Genomic DNA, 23,654 nt, shown 5'->3' on the forward strand with positions numbered 1-23,654 from the left:
GGTTGTAGTTATTATAGGAATTATAGGACTATTTCTCTCTATACAATTTGTATTTCATATACCTTTGACTATTGGATGTTCTTATAGGCACTTTAGTATTGCCAGTGTAACAGTATAGCTTCCGTCCCTCTCCTCGCTCCTATCTGGGCTCGAACCAGGAACACATCGACAACAGCCACCCTCGAAGTAGCGTTACCCATGCAGAGCAAGGGGAACAACTACTCCAAGTCTCAGAGCGAGTGACGTTTGAAACGCTATTAGCGCACACCCCACTAACTCGCTAGCCATTTCACATCGGTTACACCAGCCTAATCTCAGGAGTTGATAGGCTTTAAGTCATAAACAGCGCAATGCTTTAAGCATTGCGAAGAGCTGCTGGTAAAACGTACGAAAGTGCTGTTTGAATGAATGCTTAGGAGCCTGCTGGTGCCTACCATCGCTCAGTCAGACTGCTCTATCAAATCATAGACTTAATTATAACATAATAACACACAGAAATACGAGCCTTAGGTCATTAATATGGTCAAATCCGGAAACTATCATCTCGAAAACAAAACGTTTTTTCTTTCAGTGAAATACAGAACCGTTCCGTATTTTATCAAATGGTTGGCTTCCCTAAGTCTAAATATTCCTGTTACATTGCACAACCTTCAATGTTATGTCATAATTACGTAAAATGCTGGCAAATTAGGTGAAGCTGGTTGAGAGAATGTCAATAGTGTGCAAAGCTGTCATCAAGGCAAAGGATGGCTACTTTGAAGAATCTCAAATATATTTTGATTTGTTTAACCTGTTAGGGCTAGGGGGCAGTATTGAGACGGCTGGATAAAAAACATACCCGATTTAATCTGGTTACCACTCCTACCCAGTAACTAGAATATGCATATACTTATTACATATGGATAGAAAACACCCTACATTTTCTAAAACTGTTTGAATGGTGTCTGTGAGTATAACAGAACTCAAATGGCAGGTCAAAACCTGAGAGATTCCTTTACAGGAAGTGGCCTGTCTGACCATTTCTTGAACTTCTTTTCCATCTCTATCATTTACTAAGGATCTCTGCTCTAACGTGACACTTCCCACGTCGTCCATAGGCGCTCAGAGCCCGGGAAAAAACAGAATGTCGTCATTCCAGCCCCAGGCTGAAACACATTATCGCCTTTCTCAAGTGGCCGATTAAGGGACACTGGGCTTATGCGCGTGACCCCGACCGCCCCCGCCTTTGGGATTTTTTCCTCTGTTTGCCGAAAAGGAGATTCCCTGTCGGAATATTATCGCTTTTCTACGAGAAAAATGTCGTAAAAATTGATTTTTAAACAGCGGTTGACATGCTTCGAAGTACGGTAATGGAATATTTAGAATTTTATTGTCACGAATTGCGCCATGCGCGTGACACTTCTTTACTATTTCGGATAGTGTCTGGAACGCACGAACAAAACGCCGCTATTCGGATATAACGATGGATTATTTTGGACCAAACCAACATTTGTTATTGAAGTAGCAGTCCTGGGTGTGCATTCTGACGAAGACAACAAAAGGTAATCAAACTTTTATAATAGTAAATATGATTATGGTGAGTGCTAAACTTGCCGGGTGTCTAAATAGTGAGCCCGTGATGCCTGGGCTATGTACTTAGAATATTGCAAAATGTGCTTTCACCAAAAAGCTATTTTAAAATCGGACATATCGAGTGCATAGAGGAGGTCTGTATCTATAATTCTTAAAATAATTGTTATGCTTTTTGTGAACGTTTATCGTGAGTAATTTAGTAAAATGTTAGCGAATTCCCCGGAAGTTTGCGGGGGGTATGCTAGTTCTGAACGTCACATGCTAATGTAAAAAGCTGGTTTTTGATATAAATATGAACTTGATTGAACAAAACATGCATGTATTGTATAACATAATGTCCTAGGGTTGTCATCTGATGAAGATCATCAAAGGTGAGTGCTGCATTTAGCTGTCTTCTGGGTTTTGGTGACATTATATGCTGGCTTGAAAAATGGGTGTCTGATTATTTCTGGCTTGGTACTCTGCTGACATAATCTAATGTTTTGCTTTCGTTGTAAAGCCTTTTTGAAATCGGACAGTGTGGTTAGATTAACGAGAGTCTTGTCTTTAAATGGCTGTAAAATAGTCATATGTTTGAGAAATTGAAGTAATAGGATTTTTAAGGTTTTGAAAATCGCGCCACAGGCTGGCAGTGGCTGTTACGTAGGTGGGACGCAAGCGTCCCAACTAGCCCATAGAGGTTAACACTTTTTTGGGTTGATGATTCCATGTGTTACTTCGTAGTTTTGATGTATTCACTATTATTCTACAATGTAGAAAATAGTAAAAAATAAAGAAAAACCCTTGAATGAGTAGGTGTCCAAACTTTTGACTGGCACTGTACATGAGGGATACAACCATCCCAGCTCTGCAGATTTTGCAGCTTAGAGACAGAATCATTAGATCACTTGTTTTGGTACTGCCCATATGTAGCTTATTTTTGGTCGCAGGTTCAGGAATGGCTGAAAATGTCAACATTTACTTGGCGCTAACTCTACAAAAATCGCACGGCTGGGGGGTTTGAAAAGTCCTAATCAATAATACAATTAGCAAAAAAATATATATTTCATTTACAATCTGTAGAAACCATGAGAATAGAAAGGTTCAGAACTTTTGTGAAACATCACAGCACAGTGGGAAAATATATGGCAGCTAGAAATCCAAACTGGATGATCATTAGAGATTTATGGGAGGGGTTGAGGGTAGCTGAAGGCTGGGACTGAAAACAAAAAAGGTAACTCATGTAAAATATACCATGTCCGTAAAATGTATATAGTATGTATAAGCTGGAAGTAAAAGTCTTGGTATTGTTGTCCATTTGTTTACTCCAATTAGGGGTGGTAGGGTTAGGGGAAAATATATTTTTTATATTTAAGATAGACTTAACAAAAATATAAAAGGCAACATGTAAAGCGTTGGTCCCGTGTTTTATGAGCTGAAATAAAAGATCCCAGAAATATTCCAGGAAAAAAAATTCTCAAATTTTATGCACAAATTTGTTTACATCCCTAGCAAGCATTTCTCCTTCACCAAGATAGTCCATTTCCCATGACAGGTGTGGCATATCAACAAGCTGACTAAACAGCATGATCATTACACAGGTGCACTTTATGCTGGGGGCAATAAAAGGCACTGTGTTGTCACGCAACACAATGCCACAGATGTCTCAAATTTCGAGTGAGTGTGCAATTGGCATGCTGACTGCAGGAATGTTCACCAGAGCTGTTGCCAGAGAATTGAATGTTAATTTCTCCACCATAAGCCGCCGCCAACGTCATTTTAGTACGTCTAAACGGCCTCACAACCGCAGACCACGTGTATGGCATCGTGTGGGCGAGCGGTTTGCTGATGTCAACGGTTTGAAAAGAGTGCCCCATGATGGCGGTGGGGTTATGGTATGGGCAGGCATAAACTACAGACAACGACACACAATTGCATTTTATCGATGGCAATTTGAATGTACAATACCGTGGTGAGATCCTGAGGCCCATTGTGAGGTCCATAAAAAAATTTTTTTTAAAAACATGTAAAAGGTATGTGGCCAACAGATGCATATCTGTATTCCCAGTCATGTGAAATCCAAATGCATTTCGATTGAGTGATTTCCTCACTGCAATTCAGTAAACTCAATGATTATTATTATTATTTTATATATATATATATTATTTTTTATTATATATATATGGGGGATTGGAAATTATGCCGACAATTACATTGTTAGAAGCCACAATCTGCAATATTAAAGCTGATCCACAGCCCAACATTGTTTTAAGCATGGCAAGAAACTATTTAGTTTGGCTAAATACTGCCGTTAGCTCGCAATGCATAGCTAAAACACATGGCAGGAACGGATCTTACGTGGCACTCTATTTCAGCTGAACTCCCTGACATACAGTATACCTTCAGCGTCTGAGGTCACATATTTGACTAGTTGACAGCTAGGCCCACATCAGGCCTCATATCAATGAAGGAGCTATTAAAAATCCTACAACTCTAAGCATTTCAGGCATGGGACTATGCCGTATCCAACACTTTCTTTGTGGGAATGTCTGACGTCAACAAAACCAAGTTAGAAGTTCTCATGTTACAAATGGTAGCCCATATGGACGATGCTCACTGTGTTAACTTCCTCAGGGTTCGGGGGTCAGGGCAGTGTCCAGGCAAGAGAGGATGACTCCCAACCAAACAAGACATCCTTTCTGAATAGCTGTCACGAGATCCTTTGGGAAGCATGATGTCATTGGGCATAGCTCTCCTCCAGCTTTCTGAACCCCTTTTACATCCACCTGAACCCTAAACCCAGCCTAATAAGCTTACTGGACTACAACCCCTTGGTTATAGTGGAGTGTAAGCCCACTGTCTATACGCGTCGCTTTGCCATCAGCATCGGGTCAATGTGACATTCTACCTGTTACACAGAGCGTGTTGTAAAGCGTTGTAAAATAACCAGTGTTGTGTATAGTCAAGGCCAAAAAAAATAAAATAATAATAAAATAAAATAAAAAATAAAAATCAAATTTGATATGTAACCAAAATCAACTTTATTTCTCATTCAATTCACAAGATGGAATGAATGCGCACGTCAGCCATCGATTCTTGAGCTTGGACGCCGCCATCGGACATGACAACTCGAGCAATAGAGCAGATTTCCAAGGAAGCATTCCCTCAACGGCCTGAACCATGCACAGAAATAGCCTATAGGCCTAGGCGGTAAAATGAAATAATTGATGCTGACTAATCTAGCTACAGGCGTAGCTGTGGTGTGTGTGCATATCATGTTACAGTGATTCACTACCTTCTACAGGAAAACAACCCCACCCGGCTTTAGTCAGACAGCTGCACTGGTTTGAAGACTCCTGCACAAGGTATGCTATATCTTCTGTGTGAAGATGAATACTCAGAATTCTTGGACAGCCCATTGGATGATGGCATGAATAGCCGGGTCACGAGCCACCATCACAGCCACCATCAACCCGCTTACACCGGCAACGAGGAAGCTACCAAGTAACAGTTCCTTTTTCACTCTGGACAGGCAGCAGTGCTCTCTCTCTCTCTTACTGAGTTGCTGTGCATGTGCACGGGTTCACATCACACTGCTACAACGTGGTAGGTACGGGACCAAAACAGCAGAGAAGTTTAGCCTTGTGCTTCACCGTTCTTAGTTGTTGTCGAAATCGGCCCGTTATTGCTGCGTGGAACTCATTTCCATCTCAAATGACTCAAGCAAACAGCAAAGTTAGCTTTAAAAAGAACCCGAATAAAACAGCACATCACAATGCCTCTCCCCTGTCTGACCCAAATAACACTTGGGCATACAGTGGGGGGGGGGGGGGGAAGTATTTGATCCCCTGCCGATTTTGTACGTTTGCCCACTGATAAAGAAAGGATCAGTCTATAATTTTAATTGTAGGTTTATTTGAACAGTGAGAGAAACAATAACAAAAATATCGAGAAAAACGCATGTCAAAAATGTTATAAATTGATTTGCATTTTAATGAGGGAAATAAGTATTTGACCCCCTCTCAATCAGAAAGATTTCTGGCTCCCAGGTGTCTTTTATACAGGTAACGAGCTGAGATTAGGAGCACACTCTTAAAGGGAGTGCTCCTAACCGCAGCTTGTTTGTTACCTGTAAAAAAAGACACCTGTCCACAGAAGCAATCAATCAGATTCCAAACTCTCCACCATGGCCAAGACCAAAGAGCTCTCCAAGGATGTCAGGGACAAGTTTGTAGACATACACAAGGCTGGAATGGGCTACAAAACCATCGCCAAGCAGCTTGGTGAGAAGGTGACAACATTTGGTGCGATTATTCGCAAATGGAAGAAACAAAAAAGAACTGTCAATATCCCTCGGCCTGGGGCTCCATGCAAGATCTCACCTCGTGGGGTTGCAATGATCATGAGAACGGTGAGGAATCAGCCCAGAACTACACGGGAGGATCTTGTCAATGATCTCAAGGCAGCTAGGACCATAGTCACCAAGAAAACAATTGGTAACACACTACGCCGTGAAGGACTGAAATCCTGCAGCGCCCGCAAGGTCCCACTGCTCAAGAATACATTAGCATGCCCGTCTGAAGTTTGCCAATGAACAGAGGACAACTGGTTAAAGTGTTGTGGTCAGATGAGACCAAAATGGAGCTCTTTGACATCAACTCAACTCGCCGTGTTTGGAGGAGGAGGAATGCTGCCTATGACCCCAAGAACACCATCTCCACCGTCAAACATGGAGGTGGAAACATTATGCTTTGGGGGTGTTTTTCTGCTAAGGGGACAGGACAACTTCACCGCATCATTTGACGGGGCCATGTACTGTCAAATCTTGGGTGAGAATCTCCTTCCCTCAGCCAGGGCATTGAAAATGGGTCGTGGATGGGTATTCCAGCATGACAATGACCCAAAACACACAGCCAAGGCAACAAAGGAGTGGCTCAAGAAGAAGCACATTAAGGTCCTGGAGTGGCCTAGCCAGTCTCCAGACCTTAATCCCATAGAAAATCTGTGGAGGGAGCTGAAGGTTCGAGTTGCCAAAAGTCAGCCTCAAAACCTTAATGACTTGGAGAAGATCTGCAAAGAGGAGTGGGACAAAATCCCTCCTGAGATGTGTGCAAACCTGGTGGCCAACTACAAGAAACGTCTGACCTCTGATTGCCAACAAGGGTTTTGCCACCAAGTACTAAGTCATGTTTTGCAGAGGGGTCAAATACTTATTTCCCTCATTAAAATGCAAATCATTTTATAACATTTTTGACATGCGTTTTTCTTGATTTTTGTTGTTGTTATTCTGTCTCTCACTGTTCAAATAAACCTACCATTAAAATTATAGACTGATCATTTCTTTTTAAGGGGCAAATGTACAAAATCAGCAGGGGATCAAATACTTTTTTCCCCCACTGTAGGTACATGTACTGATGTGTGGGTAACTCAGTAACGTGTGTAACTGTCAGTAGGATCTTTTTAGGGTTCCATTGTTATTTAAGATGTGTAGTTCAGTCATTGAGCTATTCTTGTCTATTGACGTTCTGGGATTATGTCATGTTTTTTGTGGACCCCAGGAAGAGTAGCTGCTGCTTTAGCAACAACTAATGGGGATACGAATAAAATACAAAATAAGTTTACCTCTAAAGTCCTGGACTACAATGCACTTTCAATGGAGATAAACCATTGAGATTTATTTTTAATCCAGAACCAGGCTTAATCTGTGTCCAGGATGGGACTGCCTGCCAGTCAGACCGTGTTAACCCACTGTGCTAAAGCCTAGCACTGTCTGTAAGTCAGTCTGGATAAGAGCGTCTGCTAAATTACTAAAAGGTCAATGTTAAACAAAAAAACGGGGTGCTGGAAAATCTCACATTGCAGCTGACATTTCTTGTGTGGGCAGGGTAAACACCGTTTTAGAAGAGTGCATTATTTGTTGTAAAACCTCCTTAAGCAACAGCAACTTGAAACGAACAAACAAGCATAGCAAAGCACTTAAGCCTACTCCACCCAATACCTTAAACAAAGTGAAACTGGCTACAGCGGTCAAGAAAAGTCCATACACAATGGAAAACCCAGGGCTCATCCTACACTTTTACTATCAGCAAACAGGCCATTGCTGCTCCTGAAAGAAAAGGTGAGCACCAATAACGTCAGCATAGCACAACAGTGTAGCAGCTTTACAACCACAGGTTGCAGAAGTCACTGGAAGTACAAGTCAACACATGCATTCAGGTAGCTAGGCTATAGAGGGGCTGCCTGTGATAGTATAATAGTCAGTGAGCAGGCCTCTCACAATCCTGCTGGTAATGCCAGTAGGATTGTGTAGATCAGCACTTCCCAAATTGGTGCTGGGGACTTTAAGGGGTGCACGTTTTGGTGTTTGCCCTAGCACTACACAGCTGATTCAAACAATGGATGCTTGATAATCAGTTGATATTTTGAATCAGCTGTGTAACGATAGTGTTAGGGCAAAAACCAACATGTGCACCCCTTGGGATCCCCAGGACAGAGTTCGGGAAACGATGGTGTAGCATAATATCACATCATCAACAACATAATGTCCCCATGTGTGACGTAGGAGGGCCTTGATTTATTTTCCACCAGGTGTTTTTTATTCAACATTGATTGTTGCTAGTTAGCTACACATCACCTTGTGTCAGAGGGAGACCAACTGTATGATAGATCAGGCATTTGTAGAAAATATGCGAGACAAATATAAGTGTACAACTATTGCAAGAATGCGTGAGACGACACTCACGCGGTAATATTAGACCAAGTAACGCTGTCGGAAAAAATACATGACTCATGTTTTCCCATCAAACGACAAGTCGCGAGGCATGGCATGCGTGCTCCCAATAAAATAACGCCCGCGATATAGCTAACGTTACATCGATACCGGTGTGGCTAGCTACGCACTTTTCGTTTGGTCGAATAGACAATGCTATAGGTAACCTAACTAGCAAGCAACAGTTGCAACTTGCAGCCCCAAGTAGCCTAACTAACGTTATCGCGTGTTCAAACAATTGTTTAAATTTCCAGGAATTGACAGGAAACAACCAACCACGGGGAATCCGCATAAATGTTACGGTTTCTAGCCGGGTTACAGAGAAATGCAATCAGGTACAACTTGTACTGTAGCTAGCTGAAGTTAGCTAGCAACTTTGTACAAGGGCAGACCCTAACGTTAAGCCGGAAACGAACTGATATTTTAAAAAACGTCAATAATGCAATGACGCAATACATAACCCTGACTTCCAGCAATGCATCTTTGTCGGAAATTCAGTCTTGTTGCACGATTAACATTATTGTTAGAATTCTTACCTCCTTTAGAAAGAGACATTTCCCCCTTTGCTTTGATGAGGGGGAGGGGAAGCACAAAGACTTTTTTACTCCCTCCCTCCCTGCATCTACCCCGCTCAGAAGCTGCGGCTTGTCCTGCAACTACGATGCAAGTCTGTTTCAATCTTCTTGCATGTTGCGTTAGTTTGTCTCCGTGTCGCAGGGCTTCTTGTTTTAAAAAAAGTTATAAAACGAATGCACATATGAATGCCGGCGAATTTAACTCGATAACGTTACAATACCAAACGTTACACTTTTTAGATAGCGAAGAAGTGGTCGGATTAGTTTTGCATAGCCCGGTGCCATGGGCGTGTGGAGATTTTTTTCAGGACCAATGGAATGGTCTAAAATGAGTAAACCCTGTTCGCCCGGGGCACCGGGCTATGCAAAACCAACTCGATCAATCTGACATCTGAAAGCGCGAGCGTCAAATGCGTTATGACGTTTTTCCTCCCTGTGTTGTACATAGTTGTGGGATATGTAGTCTTTGTTGTCATTGCCAACAAGCGTGGACATGTCCAAGACCAGTCCATGGTCACAACAATCATGATTGAAAATATATATATATATATATATATATATATATATATATATAAATTCTAAGAATGTCATTGTATAATTTGTGGTTTTCAATGGCTTCAAAGCATTTTGATTTCAGAGCGATATCCCCATACAAGGCATGTGAAATTAATTTTGATAGGCCTACCTTGTTTGTTTTTGTTTAAAGCTTAATTTATACCATACCTATAGTACTATGAAATACAAGAGCTACAAATAGCTATGAAAAATTGCAATGCTGTATTGTTGAGTAGGAAAAACACACACATGTCTGCAGCCCCACGATTATAAATGTGATGCCAGTTTGCAGGGTAGCCATTTTGTGTTTGCATTACTTTGTTGCATATGTATGGTATAAATTAGGCTTAAGTCACAATTGTCCTCTGTATCACATTGTGTTCTGCATATTAGGGTGAATCAAGTAAACAGACCAATTACAGACGGGGTAAAATAACATTTTATTCAGGATATAGGAAGAGGACATAGAGAGAGATATGGTAGCTACATGAACCAGTAACATTCTAAAGACCCGAAAGTATAATTTAGACCAACAATGTCGTCCATAGGCCTGTGCATAATTCATTATATAAGCACTACTCACAACAACAGAATCCTTCTAAGACCACTAATACTGCCGGTTGGCTTAAAGATTCAATAGAAATGCTCCTCAATTGCAAAAGAGTAGGGCAACAGCAAAATGGCTTCTAGAGAAACTCTGGTATAGGAATTGTCTGGACACTGAGTATTAGCATGGCTATAATATTTAGGCCTGTAAACTTATGTGTGTAATTGTGACTAATGGTATGAATGTATGCTTTTAAAATGGCCTGTACTATGGTGTTGGCAGTGTGCAAAGCGACAAAATAAGTTTCACTTGATCCTGTGAGGTTTGGTTAGCACCAACAAAGTGAGGGTTCAGCTAATGGAAACAATACCAATAACTGACACTTTGATTTACTAGTAGTATCCTGTAGCTATGCAGATAACATCATACAGTTAAATATGTCATAAAGAATGTGCCTTTCCTCTAATCAGGGGCAATCAAGGAAATATCCATGTATTGACATAATCATATCTCAAACAAATACAGTGCAGTTGTGTTTGCCCCTACCATGTGTGTAAGATTGGGGGGGAAACAATGTGGAGGAACTGTTATTATCTGAAACTCTTTCATTGACTTCTTTAATAGATGCAGTCCAGACACCTCTTTTCAGAGCTAAAACAGTTTGGAGACAAACTTAACCACTACTGCAAAAAGTACCATTACCTTATGTAGAACAGAGGTGCCCAGTACCAGGCCAATAAACAGGAGTTGCGATATGAGTGTGTGCATGTGTGACTTTGTCTGCGGGCTAGGGGGGGTGGGACTCAGCAGGGAGGGCGGTTGGTTATGGTCATCACTGTCTGGGCAAGTTCCAAAGTCATAAACCCAGCCTATTTCTACAATTTCTGTTCTTGAAATATAACCTCAACCACACTCAAACCTTATGCTGTGTACATTAAATTAAGACCAAAAAGCAAATGTTTTGTTTTCATAGTTTTTTATGATATAGCCAATTTTTACTCTGCAACTTGACCATCTAATGGGAACCGTTGGTTACTAAGGCAACAACAACAACCTCTTGGCCTATTTCCTGGCAACGATGAGGCTGTGGTAAAGGGGCTTTACCACGACGTGCAGGTAGAGGGAGCTGTCGATGAGGTATTCAGACGCCCGGCGGTGAAGGTCGGCTTCCACCAGGAAATCCCCGGCCTCCTCAGTGCTCTGGTGGAAGTTGTAGACGTGACGAACCACCATTTTACCCCCCTGCCTTGCCGTCACGATCACCGTCTTCTGGAAGCTCACACCGGCGAAGTCGGGGCTGGAAGTGGCTGGGGTGACGATGATGCGAGGACGACCGCCGTCAGTGCGTGTGGCCTGCATCTCGTTTGTATAGGCGGAGCGCACACTGAGCGGGAGCCAGCGTGGGGAGAACAGGGCGTTCCAGGTCACCCGCTTGCTGGCGTCGCTGCCGCTGGGGCCCAGCTGGGTCTGGAAGCTGAAGCTGCGGTCATCGCGCGTGGGGTTGTTGATGACCCACGGAGAGCCCCAGGACGGTGACAGGTAGTTGCGTGGCGTGAATATGCTGCAGTTGACGTCAAAGTATTTGGCCAGCTGGACGGGCGAGGTCGAGTGGAACTGGAAGGCCAGGAAGAGCAGGTCGCGGATGGACTCGTAGTATTTAAGCATGACTGGTGACTGCTTCTGCAGACGGAACAGGTGCTGCGGGGGGATCATGCCGTAGCGCACCTGCCTCAGGGCATTCTCCACCGTTAGGCCGGCCGGCTGGTTCTGGCCGATCCAGGCTTCCAGGGCCTCGTAGAGCTCCAGCTCGCTCTGCAGGATGAGGTCGGAGCGCTGCATCAGGGACAGCAGCAGGTCGTCGCTGATGGAGCCCCACTCGCCGCTCTGCAACACCGACGACAGGTTCCAGGAGAGGTACTGGAGGCAGCTGTCCCTCAGGTTGGCGTCGCCGATCTGCATGGCGTACTGGTACCAGCCAACCACGTGGCCGGTCGGGGAGTCGCTGGACAGGTGCCCCGTCATGTACTGGCTTAGGCCCTGCTGGAGGCTCCACACACGGTACTTGCTGGCCAGCTTGTGCAGAGGGATTGCCTGGTCCAGGCGCACAGAGATGTCACCGCAGTAGAGGTACCTGCAGAGATAAAACAAGGCTAGATCGGTCTGCAGAAACATTGGCAGTCATTACTGAACTTGAAAGGTCACTTTTTTTATAAAAAAAAAACATGAAACACCACTAGCCCATTTCTGTCCCCCCCCCCCCCCCCCAGGTCCCCTCACCTGATGAACTTGTCAAAGACAGCAGCACAGTCGGCAGGCTCCCTCAGGACCAAGGTGCTGGTGTTGTGGCTGAGCAGCAGCTCCTCAAACACCTCGCTCTGCAGCGAGAGCACCAGCGTGTGCGCCTGGATGACCTTCACCTCATCCGTGTTTACCGTCTGCACGCGGAGGGCCACATCGCTGCCGTTGCCTTGGGCCAGCAGACCCTCCATGCGCTGCACCATTGCCATGGAGTGGTTCAGCGTTGTGGCGCCATTCTCCAGCGCCACCTCCTGCTTCAGCGCGGCTGCAGGAAGAGAAGATGAAGGGATCCCGTTCAACACCGGGTCAACTGCAAGTGAAAACACCTCTTTCTCAATTCATCTGTCCTCGATTCCTCACAACCTCATTCTATTCACCGTTCTCTCTATTCTTTATGGCATCCTCCCCTTGGACCTTCTCCTCCAATACGGTTGTGAAGGAGGTGAGGAATTGCGGAAAGACAAATTGAGATAGAGCCCTTCTTCTCCAGTCATCACTCACTTTGACACTGAATGTTGAGTTGACAGTTGAGCCTTCTGCCAATCAACACCGACTCAACCAACAGATACTCAGTCCTTGTGAGACCCGCCTTGATCAATGTATCAACACCTGAGTCTCTCTGATCGACATCCTGTCCTACCCGACAACACTGGCACATCCATCAAGTCGCATCCAAGTGTCTAAGAAAACACATCTTCCTAAAACATAAACACCCCTATCCAGCCAATCGACACCTCCTTCTAAAACATACACCACTACCGAGCAACTCAACACATCGTTCTAAAATGTAAAAGTCCTGCCGTTCTCTATAAACCCACCATGGCTCTCACAATGAATTACAACCGCTAACCAATCGTTCATTATGACAAGCTGTCTACCAGCCTTAACACTCTACACTCTCTCCTTCAAAGCTTAATTAACAGTGCAGTGATGAGATAGCAACTCTTCAAGTTTATGGCTGAGTTCGTCTGCAGTTCAGAAGTGACTGACCCAGTCGCTAATGGGGAAATCCTACCCGTGATTTGGGTTTAGGGTCAGCATCTTGGAGCGTAAAACACATTGTTCATAGACGGATAATAATGGATGGTAATAGTGTAGGCTATGAAACCAATAGGCTACTTGTCTTTAAGTACCGTTATGCCTAGGCTATAAACACCAGACATGTCGAAAAAAGAATTATCCCCTGACTAAACTACTTTTTCAAGTTTTTAAATCCATATTTGCAGATTATTACATGAATAGACTGTATTAAATTGCTCGGTGTCTACATCACTGAGGACTTAACATGATCCTCTCACACCAGCACAGTCGTGCCTCTTCTCCCTCAGGAGGCTGATACGATTTGGCATGGCGCCTCAGATCCTTAGGAACTTTTACAGCTGCATCATCGAGAGCATCCTGACTGGTTGTATCACCGTCTGGTATGGCAACTGCAACCCCCTCAACCGGAAGGCCCTACAGAGGGTGGTACGGACGACCCAGTGCATCACTGGGGGTGAGCACCCAGCCATTCAGGACGTAAATGCCAGGCGGTGTCTGAGAAAGCCCTGAAAAATTGCCAAATGGACTGTTCTCCATGTTCCCATCCGGCAGGTGGTACCGGTGCATCAAGGCTCAGACCAACAGACTCCTAAACAGTTTAAATCTCCTGGCCATAAGACTGTTAAATGGCTAACTACTGCACACACCTACACTGCTGGTAAAATTATTATTATTTAGATGTATTACTAACACTACAGGGTCCCTGTGAGGTTGAGCACAAGATGTCTCCTTCTTCACTACGGGGTCTTATTGAGGATGAGCACAAGTGGCACATGCACACTGTAGAGTCACATGAAAGAAAGTCTCAGCACGACAAGCTGACGCTCACTCTCTTTAACGCCCTCCTTCCTCTGCCTCCATTGACACCAGCTGCTTCCTCCTGTTACTGTAGGTTTAATGAGACACAGAGGGAGAAAGACTCCTGCCCCCCCCCCCCCTACCCCCCAGTCTTCATGTCACCACTGTCGGCTAATCATGCACCTCCACTTCAAAGCAACCTTTGTTCAGTTCATTAGACACAACTAGCCTATAGCCTACATCTCCGTGACGGCAGCTGATGCTTGTGGGTCATTGACAAATAACTTTTACATTTGCATATTGCATTTGTGTAAATTGTGTCATTCACCCAGCTCAAACAAAATTGGACTTCAGAAGTTCAATTTGTCTTTTTCAAGCATATTAATTGTGATCGGTTGACGTGCCATTTAATTGTGACAGATTGATTTGTTCCGGCTAATTACTTCCTAGTTTAAATGTGCTGCAATCAAGCATTCCATTTGTGTCCTTTAAACTGCTGTGGTGAATTCGTTGCAATAGTTTGAAGTGAGAACTTCAGGGAAATTGATACAGCTGAGGATGATGCTATTAATAAAAGATTAAGAATTTTCTCCTCTAGTCAAGCACAGTGAGATGAAGGCGTTATAGCCTGAAATAAAGTGGAATTCAATTGATGCTTCCCGGGTCCAGTCCTTCAATATAGGAAAGAGCATTTTCTTCAGTCTCTAAAATAGCATCCTCATCGATTCTGACTCACAAAGGCCACACAAAAACAAACATCTCAGGCTCTCCCTGCAAAGCACCACAGACAGACAGAGATAGGATGTAGGAAATGGAACTGTTGGGACAGTGCTGCTATTCCATTACTCAACCTAGTGCCTCAGGGCTTAAAGAGAGCAACCCACATGCAACGTGTCCCACCACCGTTTCCCCAACACTGAGGGGGGGATATTCCTCTAAAACAGAGTTGTATCTCTTTCCTATCCTTCTTTAGGATAAGAAATGTAAATAGAATAGGAAATAAAACTGATGTTGTTGATGCACTATAGTGAGAGAGGAAAGTGGCAAAGTGACTAAATTAGACAAGCTAAACAGTTGATCACTATGCAGAGCAGTCTGTCGACACAGTCACCTTACCTCCTCCAACGGCGATGGGGTGGAAGCAAAGAGCCATGAGCAGGGTTCCCAGATAGACCCGGGCAGGGATTCCTCCTTCATAGGTGTGTGCCATATCTAGTCATATATATCCCCTCTCTCTCTCTCTCTCTCTCTCTCTCTTCCTTCTTTTTCTTCGTTTCACTCTTTCCGTCTTCCTCTTGGTGCTTAATGTCTTTGTGTGTGTGTGAGTGTGTGCAAGAGGTGGGTTGCTCCGTTGTGGCGCCCTGACTCCCTGTCCCGGACTCTTTATGTAGAACGCCTGGCCTTTTTTCCCCGCCTGGTGCCTCTCACATCGCCTTGCGGACTCCATTGATTGGTGGAATCTGGCAGGGCCGTTGCCATGACGATGGTTTTGATTCTGAATTTCTCCCTTTTCCATGTTAACATGGCATCGATCTGTGGCCCAACAGGGACTCTCTCTTTATTTTTTGAGGGTAGGTGGATGAGAAAGGGTGATTAAACACTATATTATGGAGTCAATATGAATCAACTATTTTATGATTAAGTACACTGTTATAATATAATTAGGGTATTGTATGTGAGGGTTTTATTTATGTTAATTAGAAGTAATGAGACCAATATGTGAAATCTGTGTCAATGGCACGATTAAGTAATTAACCACAGAGTTAATTATTGAGGTGATATCTATAATGCCATATCAACACCAATCAATTTTAATACAAAATCCTATAACAGCATGTCTGCTGGAAATTGACAACAGTTCTCAGTAACGGCCTAATCTCAGTAATTGAAAGATTAGTGCATACCCATCAGAGCAGGGCTCTCCAATCCTGTTCCTGGAGAGGTACCCTCCTGTAGGTTTTAACTCCAACCCTGTTCCTGGAGAGCTCCCGTCCTGTAGGTTTTAACTCCAACCCTGTTCCTGGAGAGCTCCCGTCCTGTAAGTTTTAACTCCAACCCTGTTCCTGGAGAGCTACCGTCCTGTAGGTTTTCACTCCAACCCTGTTCCTGGAGAGCTCCCGTCCTGTAGGTTTTAACTCCAACCCTGTTCCTGGAGAGCTCCCGTCCTGTAGGTTTTAACTCCAACCCTGTTCCTGGAGAGCTACCGTCCTGTAGGGTTTAACTCCAACCCTGTTCCTGGAGAGGTACCCTCCTGTAGGGTTTAACTCCAACCCTGTTCCTGAAGAGCTACTGTCCTGTAGGTTTTAACTCCAACCCTGTTCCTGGAGAGTTACAGTCCAGTAGGGTTTAACTCCAACCCTGTTCCTGGAGAGAAACCCTCCTGTAGGTTTTAACCTCAACCTCAACCCTGTTCCTGGAGAGCTACCCTCCTGTAGGTTTTAACCTCAACCTCAACCCTGTTCCTGGAGAGCTAACCTCCTGTTGGTTTTAACTCCAACCCTGTTCCTGGAGAGGTACCGTCCTGTAGGTTTTCACTTCAACCCTGTTCCTGGAGAGCTACCCTCCTGTAGGTTTTAACCTCAACCTAAACCCTGTTCCTGGAGAGCTAACCTCCTGTTGGTTTTAACTCCAACCCTGTTCCTGGAGAGGTACCCTCCTGTAGGTTTTAACTCCAACCCTGTTCCTGGAAAGCTACCATCCTTGTCACGCGAGTCGTAAGGAGAGGACCAAAACGCAGCGGGAATATGTACACTCATCTTCTTTATTATGGACAAAGAAGGAAAAACCCCAAAACAAACACGTATACACAACGACGAATAACAGGCTGGTAAGGCACAAAGCTATACACAGCACAATCTCCCACAAACTAACAGGTGAAAACAGGCGACCTAAGTATGACTCTCAATCAGCAACAGCGATGTACAGCTGTTCCTGACTGAGAGTCATACCAGGCCAACACAGAAATACAAAACTAGAACAGCCCCTTAGAAAACAAACACAAGAACATACCCAACACCCCGAACCACCTAAATCAACTACCCCCTCTACATCGACACTACACCAATAAACCCCAGAAACACTCTACACAAAATATCCCTCTATCTAAACCCATACACAAAACCATGAAAACAAATACCCTCTGCCATGTCCTGACCAAACTACAATAACAAATAGACCCCTTTACTGGTCAGGACGTGACAATCCTGTAGGTTTTAACTCCAACCCTGTTCCCGGAGAACTCCCGTCCTGTAGGTTTTAACTCCAACCCTGTTCCTGGAGAGCTACCGTCCTGTAGGTTTTCACTCCAGCCCTGTTCCTGAAGAGCTACTGTCCTGTAGGTTTTCACTCCAGCCCTGTTCCTGAAGAGCTACTGTCCTGTAGGTTTTAACTCCAACCCTGTTCCTGAAGAGCTACCGTCCTGTAGGTTTTAACTCCAACCCCGTTCCTGGAGAGCTACCGTCCTGCAGGTTTTCACTCCAAACCTAATCAAGCGCTCCTGATTCTAATAATTAGCTGGTTGATAAGCTGAATCAGGTTAGTTAAAACTGGGGTTGGATTGAAAACGTACATGATGCAGGAACAGGGTTGGAGAGCCTTGCATTAGAGCGATGATCACTTTCCAAATTGTAATGTGACAATTTCAGTGCACTGCTCTCTTATTGGGTTAGTGAACATATCCAGCTAGGGACATCTGAGACTTCGTCGATTTCACTCATCTGTTTGTACTCTTCAAAAATAAAATACATTCACATGAATGTACACCACAGGAGGTTGGTAGCACCTTAATTGGGGAGGACGGGCTCTTGGTAATGGCAGGAGCGGAATTAGTGGAATGGTTACAAATACATTAAACACATGGTTTCCATGTGATTGATGCCATTCGCTCCATTCCAACCATTTTTATGAGCCGTCCTCCCCTCAGCAGCCTCCACTGATGTACACGCCTGTCTTCTTGTTCATGCCTTGCTTTTATGACAAATGGCTTGATATGAATTCAGTATGGACAATGCTTCATGTCCAAATCATCCTAAAATATCTAACATTGATTGTGTAGATGGTTTGGACATGAAGTGTGACACATTCCAGTACTATTGACTTGCATTGGATTTGTGCCACGAATGAAAAACAAAGTTATAATTTGGAAACAGTGGCCAAGTAAATAAAACCAAAGCATGGCACTGCTACAAACATTCTAGTGGGCTGGTCAAAAGACACTTCCACCATCAAAGACCTCGGTTAGGTACCCCTTGTAATATTATCTCTCAATTGTTGTATCTTGAACTGCTGTATCAATCCCCCCCCCCATTCTTGCTCATGTTTTGTTGCTGCGGTAATCATGTGATTGCTATATCTTATTGATTGACATTGATAAAAACGTCAAATAATAAAAAAAATTAAAAAATGTAAATGGATGCTGTCATCATACCTTGTCCATAGACTGCTTACAGGGTAAGGAAACCAATATGTCATTTAGTCATTTGGGTGAACTATCCCTTTAATGTTGACTTATTTTGTGTTGAAAAGGATTGAAATGTGGTGAAGAGACAAACCACACTAACAAGCGGTACCTGAGTCCGTGCATGCAGAGTGACTGTGTGTCTGTGTGTTCTGTTCCACTGTGTTCTGTGTTCTGTTCCACTGTGTTCTGTGTTCTGTTGCCGAGTGCAAAACGAATGTGCGTGATCCTCAGCGACAAAAGGAACAGCTGGTCAAAGAGTTCACAGGTTGCTGCTGCAGGCAGGGAACATGCTAATTGCTCTTACGGGTAACCATGAAATCAATACCGCGCATACTATCCACTCTGGTGAGTGGCATCCAGCTACATGCTCTCCTAAAAACTCTTACTCAGCCTTATTGACGAGCGTGAAGGTTACTGCCTGGTGCATTATGGTCCCGGCAGAGAGAAGCCGCCCGTGACATTGGCACATGAGAATGTGGTGATGACCTAAAAAGGTCAAAGGAATGTTGAAGTAATTGACCAATGAACAAGGTGTTCAATTGACCCTTTCTCTGCCGTGCAGTTTCAATATCGATTCCCTGTCTCTGGGGTAATGGGGAGTCAATACCCGAATGGTTTTGATAATCTCTTCTTCAGGGAAAGATGAAGAGATGTTCTCAAAGTATCTTGGACCGCCGACTGAGATGAAAGCAAATGAAGGACCCTCTCAGACTAATTAAGCAGGTTGATGTTTATTGGGATGAGTCTTGTACTTGAGGCAGAACTGAGCGATTACAGCTAGATGGACCAGCTGCAAAGACAGAATTGGCTATATTGTAAACATTGAAAACCAAAATGTGCTTTTTGGTCTTAATTTAAGGTCAGGCATTATGGTCAGCAGTGTGGTCAGGGTTAAGGTTAGGGTTATGTTTAAAATCAGATGTGATGACTTTGTGGCTGTGCCAGCTTGTGACCACTCTGCAGAGCTGCCTCCAGAGCAAGATTCATGACTAAAAAACCTAACCTGCACTAATTAGTCTTCAGTCTAGTCTCTCGTTAACAGACGTCTATCGAGCATCTGAACAAATTACGCAAGATTTTAGTTCTGTGTTAAATGAGATTACCTTCAGTCGAGTCAAATCGTCTCTGTTGAATAACCACCACATAAGACACAGATAAATACATCTGTAGAAAGAATATGGGTTTTGTTCATTATGGTATCCTACATAGTCCACCAAGGATAGCATAAAACGTTGTTTCAGACGGAATTGGGTTGCTAGTAAGAATGCATCTATGTAGTTACCTACAGATGCCCTCGGAGATCCATACCTAGCCTGTGTGCTATGAATAGCATGACATGTTCTGAGGAGAGCTGGGCTGAGGTACTCTCTAATGAGGTCTGAGACAGGAAGGAAGGAATTGGGATGGCTACTGGAGGACAGGGGACACCGCATCCCCTTGATAAGAAGTGATAGCTTGCCCTGGTCCTACGTAAATGAAATCAAACTTTATTTAAAGTGCATTCAAATTCGCAACACACTTTACATTAAAACAATCAAATGAATAAAGTTAAAGCAAACAGGTATGAAGAATTAATTGTCAGGTATGCGTAAGTGGCTACAAGGGAGTCAGGCGCAGGAGAGCAGGTATTTGGTAGCACACGGAGCCTTTTATTCAGACGAACCAAAAGCACACGGCACAATGAACACGAAATACAAAACGGGTATACATAACCCAGCGCAACCAGACTAACGTGCGCATACATCAACACAGAAAAACAATACCACACAAAGACATAGGGGAAACAGAGGGTTAAATACACAACACATAACGAGGGACAATGAGAACCAGGTGTGTGGGAAAACGAGACAAAACAAATGGAAAATGAATCGATGATGGCAAGAAGGCCGGTGACGTCAACTGCCGAACACCGCCCGAACAAGGAGAGGCATCGACTCCGGTAGAAGTCGTGACAATACCCCCCCCCCCCCCCAACGCGTGGCTCCAGCAGTGCGTCGACACCGGCCTCGGGGACGACCCGGAGGACGAGGCGCAGGGCGATCCGGATGGAGACGGTGGAACCCTTGCAGCAGAGAAGGATCTAACACGTCCTCCACCGGAACCCAGCATCTCTCCTCCGGACCATACCCCTCCCAGTCCACGAGGTACTGAAGGCCCCTCGCCCGATGTCTCGAATCCAGTATGGAACGAACAGAGTATGCCAGGGCTCCCTCGATGTCCAGAGGGGGCGGAGGAACCTCCCGCACCTCAGCCTCCTGGAGTGGACCAGCCACCACCGGCCTGAGGAGAGACACATGGAACGAGGGGTTAATGTGGTAATCGGGGGGAAGATGTAACCTGTAACATACCTCGTTCACTCTCCTCAGGACTTTAAATGGCCCCACAAACCGCAGACTCAGCTTCCAGCAGGGCACACGGAGGGGCAGGTTTTGGGTTGAGAGCCAGACCCGGTCCCCCGGTGCAAACACCGGGGCCTCACTGCGGTGACGGTCTGCGCCCACTTTCTGGCGCAGCACGGCATGCTGAAGGTGGACATGAGCAGCGTCCCATGTCTCCTCCGCGCGCCGGAACCAGTCGTCCACCGCAGGAGCTTCGGTCTGACTCTGATGCCAAGGAGCCAGAACCGGCTGATACCCCAATACACACTGGAAGGGGGTGGTTAGTGGATGAGTGTTGAAGCAAGTTCTGGGCCATCTCGGCCCAGGGCACGAACGCTGCCCACTCCCCCGGCCGGTCCTGGCAATAGGACCTCAGAAACCTACCCACATCCTGGTTTACTCTCTCCCCCTGCCCATTACTCTCGGGGTGAAAACCTGAGGTAAGGTTGACCGAGACCCCCAGACGTTCCATGAACGCCCTCCAGACCCTTGAGGTGAACTGGGGACCTCGATCAGACACTATGTCCTCAGGCACCCCGTAGTGCCGGAAGACGTGTGTAAACAAGACCTCCGCAGTCTGTAGGGCTGTAGGGAGACCGGGCAGAGGGAGGAGACGGCAGGACTTAGAAAAACAATCCACAACGACCAGGATCGCAGTGTTACCCTGTGAAGGAGGAAGATCAGTTAGGAAATCCACCGACAGGTGTGACCATGGCCGTTGTGGAACGGGTAAAGGTTGTAACTTACCCCTTGGCAGGTGTCTAGGAGCCTTACACTGGGCACACACCGAGCAGGAGGAAACATAAACCCTCACGTCCTTAGCCAAGGTAGACCACCAGTACTTCCCGCTCAGACAGCGCACCGTCCGACCGATGCCTGGATGACCAGAGGAGGGTGACATGTGGGCCCAATAGATCAGCCGGTCACGGACAGCAGACGGAACATACAGACGCCCAGCGGGACACTGGAGGGGAGCGGCCTCTGTACGCAATGCCCGCTCAATGTCCGCGTCCAGCTCCCACACCACCAGCACAACCAGGCAGGAGGCCTGGAGTGGGATCCATGGGCCGCTCCTCTGTGTCATACAGCCGGGACAGTGCATCTGCCTTCACGTTCTGTGAACCTGGTCTGTAAGAAAGGGTGAAAACAAAACGAGTGAAAAACATGGCCCACCTTGCCTGGCGAGGGTTCAGTCTCCTCGCCGCCCGGATGTACTCCAGATTACGGTGGTCAGTCCAGATGAGAAAAGGGTGTTTAGCCCCCTCAAGCCAATGTCTCCACGCTTTCAAAGCCTTGACAACAGCCAACAACTCCCGGTCCCCCACGTCATAGTTTTGCTCCGCCAGGCTGAGCTTCCTCGAGAAGAAGGCACAGGGGCGCGTCGGTGGCGAACACGAGCGCTGAGAGAGCACAGCTCCTATCTCAGCCTCGGACGAGTCCACCTCAACTATGAACGCCAAAGAGGGATCCGGATGAGCCAGCACGGGAGCCGAAGTAAAGAGAGCTTCCCAAAAGCCCTGTCCGCCTCAGCCGACCACTGCAACCGTATAGGACCCCCCTTCAGCAGTGAGGTAATGGGAGCAGCTACCTGGCCAAAACCCCGGATAAATCTCCGGTAGTATTTGCCAAACCCTCAAAATCGCTGCACCTCCTTTACTGTGGTGGGAGTCGGCCAATTACGCACGGCTGCAATGCGGTCACTCTCCATCTCCATCTCCACCCCTGATGTGGAAATGTGATACCCTAGGAAGGAGACGGCCTGCTGAAAGAACCGGCATTTCTCAGCCTTGACGTACAGGTCATGCTCCAACAGTCGTCCAAGTACCCTGCGCACCAAGGACACATGCTCGGTGCGTGTAGCGGAGTATATCAGAATGTCATTGATATACACCACTACACCCTGCCTGTGCAGGTCCCTGAAAATCGAATCTACAAAGTATTGGAAGACTGATGGAGCATTCATCAACCCGTACGGCATGACGAGGTACTCATAATGCCCTGTGGTGGTAGTAAACGCTGTCTTCCACTCGTCTCCCTCCCGGATACCCACCAGGTTATACGCACTCCTGAGATCCAGTTTCGTGAAGAAGCGCGCCCCATGCATTGACTCAATCGCCGTGGCGATAAGAGGTAGCGGGTAACTGTACCTCACTGTGATTTGATTGAAACCTCTATAGTCAATGCACAGGCATAAACCTCCATCCTTCTTCACAAAAAAGAAACTCGAGGAGGCGGGTGAAGTGGAGGACCGAATGTATCCCTGACGCAGGGATTCAGAGACACATGTTTCCATAGCCTCCATCTCCGCCTGTGAGAGGGGATACACGTGACTCCTGGGAAGTGCAGCACCTACCAGGAGATCTATCGCACAATCGTCCCGTCGATGAGGTGGTAATTGAGTCGCCTTCTTTTTACAGAAGGCGAGAGCGAAATCGGCATATTCAGGGGGAATGTGCACGGTGGAAACCTGGTCTGGACTCTCCACCATAGTAGCACCAACGGAAACCCCTAAACACTTACCTGAGCATTCTCGCGAACAACCCGTGAGAGCCCTCTGTGGCCAAGAAACAGTGGGGTTGTGACAGACTAACCAGGGTAGGCCCAGCACCATGGGAAACGCAGGAGAATCAATAATGAAGAGATTAATTCTCTCCGTGTGAACCCCTGCGTCACCATGCCCAAA

At 45.6% G+C, this 23,654-nt stretch overlaps 2 protein-coding genes across 3 annotated transcripts in view; both read right to left on the reverse strand.

Annotated features, from left to right (window-relative positions):
* mkk6a (mitogen-activated protein kinase kinase 6a) overlaps positions 1-9,199 on the reverse strand; it is a 30,215-nt gene extending 21,016 nt beyond the window's left edge. Inside the window, exon 1 of one of the 2 annotated variants that reach the window (XR_014383157.1) lies at positions 8,857-9,199. Coding sequence is in view for 1 of the 2 variants with exons in the window: in NM_001123709.1 (NP_001117181.1) it covers positions 8,857-8,875 (19 nt within the window). In the remaining variant the exon portion in view is untranslated. The remainder of the gene's footprint in view (positions 1-8,856) is intronic. The other variant, NM_001123709.1, reaches the window with a different exon arrangement.
* Positions 9,200-9,871: 672 nt separating this feature from the next.
* LOC106601935 (BTB/POZ domain-containing protein 17-like) lies at positions 9,872-15,515 on the reverse strand. The gene is made up of 3 exons (XM_014194374.3): positions 15,251-15,515; positions 12,275-12,560; positions 9,872-12,128 (listed from the first exon to the last, which is right to left on the reverse strand). Exons 1-3 carry the CDS (start codon positions 15,342-15,344, stop codon positions 11,060-11,062), a joined length of 1,449 nt encoding a protein of 482 aa, XP_014049849.1. The 5' UTR covers positions 15,345-15,515; the 3' UTR covers positions 9,872-11,059.
* Positions 15,516-23,654: the final 8,139 nt, after the last annotated feature.

The sequence above is a fragment of the Salmo salar genome, chromosome 03 (assembly GCF_965601325.2).
Source record: "Salmo salar chromosome 03, fSalSal1, whole genome shotgun sequence".
NCBI lineage: Eukaryota > Metazoa > Chordata > Actinopteri > Salmoniformes > Salmonidae > Salmo > Salmo salar.